Source organism: Aplysia californica, unplaced genomic scaffold (genome assembly GCF_000002075.1).
Source record: "Aplysia californica isolate F4 #8 unplaced genomic scaffold, AplCal3.0 scaffold00025, whole genome shotgun sequence".
Lineage (NCBI taxonomy): Eukaryota > Metazoa > Mollusca > Gastropoda > Aplysiida > Aplysiidae > Aplysia > Aplysia californica.
Genome location: NW_004797295.1, coordinates 900,374 through 907,969, shown reverse-complemented (window position 1 = coordinate 907,969; position 7,596 = coordinate 900,374). Strand labels below are relative to the sequence as shown.

General features: G+C 41.3%; 1 protein-coding gene across 1 annotated transcript in view; it reads right to left on the bottom strand.

Moving 5' to 3' along the window:
- Positions 1-7,596, bottom strand: part of LOC101863405 (NK-tumor recognition protein) — a 157,673-nt gene that overhangs the window by 17,015 nt on the left and 133,062 nt on the right. Inside the window, exons 7-9 of the mRNA XM_035973031.1 lie at positions 6,286-6,384; positions 4,335-4,439; positions 99-197 (exon numbers count right to left, since the gene is read on the bottom strand). Of these exons, the coding sequence (XP_035828924.1) occupies positions 99-197; positions 4,335-4,439; positions 6,286-6,384 (303 nt within the window). The remainder of the gene's footprint in view (positions 1-98; positions 198-4,334; positions 4,440-6,285; positions 6,385-7,596) is intronic.

Below are 7,596 nucleotides of genomic sequence, written 5' to 3'. Positions count from 1 at the left end.
CTCCGACAAAAGAACAAAAACAGCACCCGAGTCGGTGATTACAATGAAAATGAAACTAGTTAAGGGAGAGGAAAATGACTGTCTGAGCATTGTCCTACCTTGTCTTTCTTGTGCAGGTCCGCCTTGGCCTGCAGTAGTCTGTTGACGGCTTCAGCATGCCCACCTTCAGCAGCGGCGTGTAATGGCGTCCGCTCGTTCTGCGCACAGAAAATTGAACACAATGTAGAGCTTGTATCGACAGAGAAAAGCCGGCGCGTCATTCCGTCCCCAAGCTTCCATTCTCAAGGAAATGAAATTATAAAGGGCGAAAACTCGCGTCCGCTGACCAACGATAATCATGTAGTACCATTGCTTCTGAATCTATAACCAGACCGCCTCCTACTGGAAGCCAGAACGCCCGCGGGTTTTTAATAATTCATGACCCATAATGCGTGCATGCCTTTTGCAGTCTCCGATTCTAGATCTTACGACATTTTTCTCTGATCAGTTATATTGTCCCAAAACACGATTGACTACAGTCAGCACCCGGTCGCCTAAGCGGGTAAAGAAATTATGGATATTACTTTGATCTATTGATCAGTTTTCTCTCTGACTAATTCCAAGAAACCTTTCTAATTCCACGATGTCAACGTATCGACCAAGCGAAAGGTCAGATGCCATGCCCCTGACAATATCTACCCACGAGCTACGGCAAAAACAACTCTCCAGGGGTGTTAGCTGATAGGACAATAATTCTTTGTCATTTATCTTAAGAATGAAATCATATTGCATTCTCTCTAGGAAATTAAAATTAATTATAAAATATATATATATAGATTGGTATTGATGAGCAAGGATGGGAACCAACCGTTTCCTTCTCCCTACTCCAACAGGTAGTGGTAATAGATGTGCCACACGTATCGAAAACGTGTATAAAGCAAGTAAACGGAAGACAAGGGGTACAAAATTTAGAAAGTATGGAGAAGATCAGAATACGATGAAATATCCATAGCCAACTAAGTGAAGACATCTCCACAAAAGAAAAGAGAAAAATAAGGGGTACGATAGCAATTCCCTCCCAATTCTTTATAATCTGCAGAATGGCGGCGACATTTCTGGCCAGGTTCCGTAATCTGATGCGATTATGGCAAAACCCGATCTCATCTTCTAAAATCAAACGTGTTTGTTTTTATGGGTCACAGTCGAAGTGCCACAACTCCACATTTCTCACGACCAACTGAGTTATTAAAATAGACGTCAGAGGGAATTATCATGAGGGCTATAAAATGTTGTTTAAATAGCAAATAAAGTGTAAACAAAGCACTTCGCATTAAAAGCTGTGACTTGTTGAGCTTTCAGGTCATTCGAGGTGCCGAGGTGGGTGTGGTCAGGAAAATGTAGGTTACAGCTACGATGTGGCTATAGCCGTGTCCCTTTTCTAAACCACGCAGTATACTGTGTTTCTGGGCACTTAGTCCGGTTTATTCCAATGTCATGCTTATGAAAGAGGGACTAGTGAGAGGAAAGGAAAGAGAGGAGGTGGGGGATTTTTTGGGGGGGGGGGAGGGAAGGGGGGGAAGTGATGATAGTTGAGAAGGAGAATGAGACTTGGAGGAGGAAGTGGAAGGAGAGAAAGGAGAGAATGTGGATGGAGGGGGTGAGGTGGGAGATGGGATGGGGGTAGGAGCTAAGAGTGCTTTACTTTTCTCGTAGTCGATCTTAAGTTTAAAATCGAGGTAGAAGAGGGAGAAAGAAAAGAAAGAGGAGGTAGATCTAGAGAACAAGAGTAAGATTTCTTTGGTCTGAGTGTGCAAGAGTTTCGAGGAAAACATTTTCTCGAGTCTGTCACAGTTATCTAACGTAACTGTACAATTTACGGGTCAAGGGAAGGAGGCTGGAATCTATCCTGTATGGATTGTTAGATTATTTGATATGCACACCCGACATTGCGTTGTAAGGACTTCTATATTATAGCAAACAGGAAAGAGCGCTGCAAAACAGGCGAGGAGTCGGAGAATACAGCATGTAGATTACGGGAAAGGGGCCGATGGGGAGAGAACCCTGGCACACCCGGTCGGGGTGTGTGAGTGAGTTTGTGTGCTGTGCAGTAGTGGCTATTGATTTTTCTACCCAGCCTCCCGCACACCCATAAAACCTCTCGGATAAGAAGTAGAAAACGCGCTTTCCTGTAATTTTCTCTTTATTCTAGACCAAAAGTGTTATTCTTTTGTGGCGTTGAACGCTCTGTTGCGGAATTATGCCTTGCTTTTAGAGGCAAGGTCGTAGTGGTAATAGATATTGCCGCTTTACTTCGATGAGACAAAATATTCATTAGACGCTAACGTGCCATTTTTCTACTATAGAATGGCAAGAACACATACAGTAGAGAGCTAATCAAACAAGTAATGTATACTGCTCATTATTAAGTCATAAATGATATTTTATACCACCTCCAGACAGAACTTGAATACAATAGATAGATAGATAGATAGATAGATAGATAGATAGATAGATAGATAGATAGATAGAGATAGATAGATAGATGGATAGATGGCTGGACGGATGGATGGATGTATAGATTGCCGGGCACAGAGTGGAGTCGCAAACATATGAGTGCCAAACGAAAACAAGAGAGGAGATAGAAGATGCATATGATATATAATGGAGATGAAATCTTACAACGTCAACGAAATGAATAACACCATCATGGGCCTGTATTGCTCCGTCAAAATATCATTAGGCATACGATTGACATATTACTTCAGCTACTCTATGGGCGGCATTACATCGACACAGTGAAGAGTGGTAAACAATCATGATGCAAAGCAACATAGATACTAATCACAGGTTTTAAGACTCATTCACATGGGCACAACGAAATCAATACAACATTATATAATGGGAAACAAAAATGATCATGTGAGAGGGAAATGAAAGAGCGAATTCATTTACAATATAAAGATTAGATACCCGGATGAGGGCGCACCTTCAATGTTTACCAGGACCCTAGTCTCCATAATCAAAACTCTTAAATAACCTTCGATTCTGAAGTAAGCGAAAAATACTTAATATGAAGTGTACCCCTATCCCTAAAAAGACCCACTTCATACCAGAATTTAGGGGGTATAGCCCCTCTAATTTGGGAAAATCACCCAAGAACATCTATAATATACTCATGAACATAAGTGGTATTTACTTTTGTAGATTTTCCCTTTCTTCTTTCTTTTTCTTTAACCTTATCACTGGAGCTTGTACTCCGCTTTCACACTGGCCCAGTTCGACTGATTTGTGCCTCTAACCCCCCTCCCCCCCCAAAAAAAAACAAAAAAAACAACAACAACCCCAAACCCCCAAACAAAAACAAACAAACAAAAAGCAACAACCCAACATCCCATCCCACCAAAGTAGTGCTGGAACCAGCTGAAAAGTGCGACTAATTTAAACTTGCAGTGTCCTGCTAGAGCAATGACAACTGCCATTAGTGATTCCTTTTGCTCTGCTCTTGTGTGGTTTGCTTCTTCCCTCCTATCAAACATCTATCGTCCTTATCAGATCTCTCTTCCTTCTTTTCTTTATATATTTCTCTATTAAAACACTTTTAAAGTTCGACACTTATTTGATCAATCTGTGCTGCAAATGCCATAAAAGTCTATCTGAAATTAAAAAATAGCCCTGCCCAGAAACATTCATTCCAAGTTTGCAACTTGCCAGCGTTGTAACGGTTGTTGGTGCCAAGAATGTAGAATGAAAAAAACCCCCGCCATTTGACAGCTGCAGCAAGAGCGCACAAAACAGAATGAGATCAAGGGATTTCATGCAGATGACACCGACAATAGCCAATCACAGGGAGGGAACACTGAAAGACGACAGGAGGGTCATCACAGAAATTAGAATATAAAGTGTACAGCGCTGCGATTTCCGTTTAAAAAATTGTTTACAAAGCCACAATTCTTGCCTAAAGCATAGAAATATACCAGTACCTGTAAAAAAACACAATTTGCTTAATATGAGGGTTACTAAACACAAAAAGTAATTTTTATGATTTAATGAGGTTAACAAAAAAAACACTAGGACTTTCAAGTTCCCGCACTTCTGCTTATTATTATTCTCAGTATCATCCTTGATTGAGAACCCTTCCATCCCACCGGGTTTCTTTTCTACTGACGTTTACTTAAAAACGCAGGTTTGGTGACCGACTTCGTTGCACAACTTCTTCTCTGTTGCCACGATAAGCCTAACTAAAGGTAAAAACAAAAGTCTTCTTTCCCAAAAGTTTAAAATACGTGGACTCTCATCATGAATATTATACATTATGTTATATATCAGGGTTGTTTGAGACTGACAAAAACACAGACCTTATCTCGCAGGTTCACGTCGTGTGGTTCTAAGGCCTCGAAAATGAAAGAGATGACAGCCACGTGATTGTTTTCTGCTGCACAGTGAAGCACGCCCAGCCCTTGCTGTGGGCAGATGGAAGCACATATACCATGACAAAATTGTTTACTTTATGGAGGAACCGAAACGAGGAGAATAGTTAAAAGAAAAAGGGACACTGGGTGGTGGGGATGATCAGCGGCGATAAGGGGCATAATAGAACATATTCACAACAATGTCGAACAATTACATTGACCTAAGGCGTATTTTAAGAGGAGAATAAATGTTTCGAAGAGTGCGCACAAAGAGGGATGTGGGAAATAGAATTTGAGGGGCGATGTGGAACACAATGGAATGGATTATATTTTACTATCTCAAAGAGAATAAAGATTCTTGTTTCTATGGACCGTAATTAGGCAGTGAGAGAAGATTGAAGATTCATTTCTTATTACATATCACAAAGAAACTGAAAGTTGTTAACAATGAAAGGAACAGGTGACGTCCCGATTTGATTTTTGATTATAACAAAGAGGGCGATTTGAAGTACTTAGCTGAGATTTTGTCTCATAACGACCCCACTGCTTAAGGCAGTGAAGACATGATTATATTGTCATCGAAATCGTAGGTGGTATATAACCTACAAACACACACACACACACACAGACACACACACACACACACACGCACACACACACACGCACACACACACATACATACACACATACAGACACACACTCACACAAACACACGTGCACACGCGCCCGTAGAGATAGATAGATAGATAGATAGATAGAGAGAGAGAGAGAGAGAGAGAGAGAGAGAGAGAGAGAGAGAGAGAGAGAGAGGGGGGGGGGGAGAAAAGACAAAGAGAGAAAAGGGCAAAAAGAGACAAACAAACAGACAGGAATTTGGGGGAAGGGGGACTTCAAAAAAAAATTACACTATACGAGATATAATTAAATAAGCACTCATATAATAACTTGTGGAGTCTATAAATCTCACAGGACATAATATTATAATCAATTGAACAGCCTCTCTGTTTAAGAAAACAAAAACACAAATGGCAGTGCTCTCCTGGCTTCTTTCTTTACAAATCATAACAGGACTATCAGTTTCTAGACAGTGTACAGTTCCAATAGCTAATGACCTTGCTGCATGTTTTTGAGAGAAAGATAAATCAAAGCTGAGAACAGATTGCACAGGCTTGTTAAAGGCAATGCATTCAGATACGAAATGTAAGCAGTGAGAATCAGATCTATCTGAACACTCAAATGCAACGAAATTGTTTGGATTCACACCTACTTTCTGTCATGTCTTCTGAAAAAAACTTCTATAAATTCACTTTTACCCAGATCCCTACCATTTTTTAAAAACTTTACTTTATCACCTTCCCATTCAATATTGCTTCTTTTAAAATATCACTATACATTCCTGGTTGCAAAAGCATCGGTTATTAATGCTGTAGTTCACTGTGCAGAGGTGAGCCCTACATGTCCCATCCTTCAGCCGTTCAGGGGGAGTGGGGGGGGGGGGGGGCTTTGATCTACCGCTTCAGTCGTATCTATACAGAGTACCGAAGGAGCCTATAACAGACTTGAGAACCCAACTGTAAATATAATTATTATGCTTTCTTGTGCTGACCCATATTTCTTCTTCTTCTTCTTCTTCTTCTTCTTCTTCTTCTTCTTCTTCTTCTTCTTCTTCTTCTTCTTCTTCTTCTTCTTCTTCTTCTTCTTCTTCTTCTTCTTCTCCTTCTCTCCCTATGCCACTCTCTCTTTCTCGCTCCAGCCTTATCGTCAACCAACCACTGCTCCAATACCGATCCCAATCCCTGAACCCTACTCCACCTCTATCCTCCAGTTGAGTGAATCATCACAGACTAGATCCTCCCAATGCAGCTGTGGAACTATCTGTAATGAGGAAAGTGCAAACCTTGTTGGCGACTCTGGTGCTGGCTCCGGCATTGACCAGAGCCCGTAACACAGGGATGTGACCGAACCAGGCAGACCACAAGATGGCGCGCATGCCGTACTGCAGGGCGTGCATGGGGAGGCAAACACAGAGAGACGGGGAATGAAGAAAGCCAACAACGTGGAGCGGGAGATAAGCAGTCTTGTTGGCTTAAGTAAAGAGAAGCACACCGACACAATAACGGTCATTTAGTGCTGGGGAAAAGTGAGACAGATAGACAGAGACAACAGAGGTGAGGTAAAGAAGTAGGACCTACAAGTGACACCCTCCAACCACCCGCACATGCAGTCTTTTCGACACAAAACTAAAGAGAGCTCCTACAGGTTGACATCATTAACAGTAATCAACATCCCGTATCTGTGGTGAAATCGTATACCGCCCTGAAGATCCTTCTAATATTGGCTAGAGTTGTTTTTAAATTCTGCAGCAACAGCTTATCAAAGGAACATAGTATTGAAATGAGTTTAACATTCAGTTCAAATATTCCTGTAGAGAGAACATTAAAATCAATTGAGAGAGCCAGCTAGTGGCTGAACACGCATATGGACAAGAAGCAAAGAAAACGATGGCGATGAAAACGAATAAATCACGCAAAAACATGGATCATAAAAGAAGAGAAACAGACATTTACAAATGAGCAAATCAATTTATGAATCAATAATTTAAGCGATAGCACAAATCAACACTCCCAATTGATTTGAGCCTGGCAAATATGCCAAATCTATTTACAACGCCATACGACGGGGGTGTGGACGAAATGCAAGTGGTTGTGGCTGATTACAGCTGACAGGGTGGTAACGGACACGTTTCGCTAAGAATAGATTATGATGAGAAACAGAAGAAGCAGATCATATGGAAGCGCCCATCAACCATTTGGTCAAGCTGTGGTATTTATGCGACTCTTGACAACAGACTGAAGTAAGAAATTGATTTCGTTATCCTATATCAATAAGCAAAACTGAAATAAAAGGTTCGCTGGGCTTGCATAAAGCCTGAAGATCACTTTTGTTTGATTGTCAGTCAAATGTCGTGTTTTACGCCACCAATGACACATTATTTATTTAAAAGGCGAAGCGGGTCGACCCTGTCTGTCTGTGCCAAACCTGTACTGAGTGGACGACAACCTCTTTTCAGAAAGACCGAGTGATGAAATAAACTTCTCCATTTGGGAATTGAACTCAAGTTCTCCGCACGTAAAGTAAAGCTTAACCGCTATGACACAGACGCCAGTATTCGTTAGTCTAAGTGAAATGCAATAGAGGCACCCCCCCA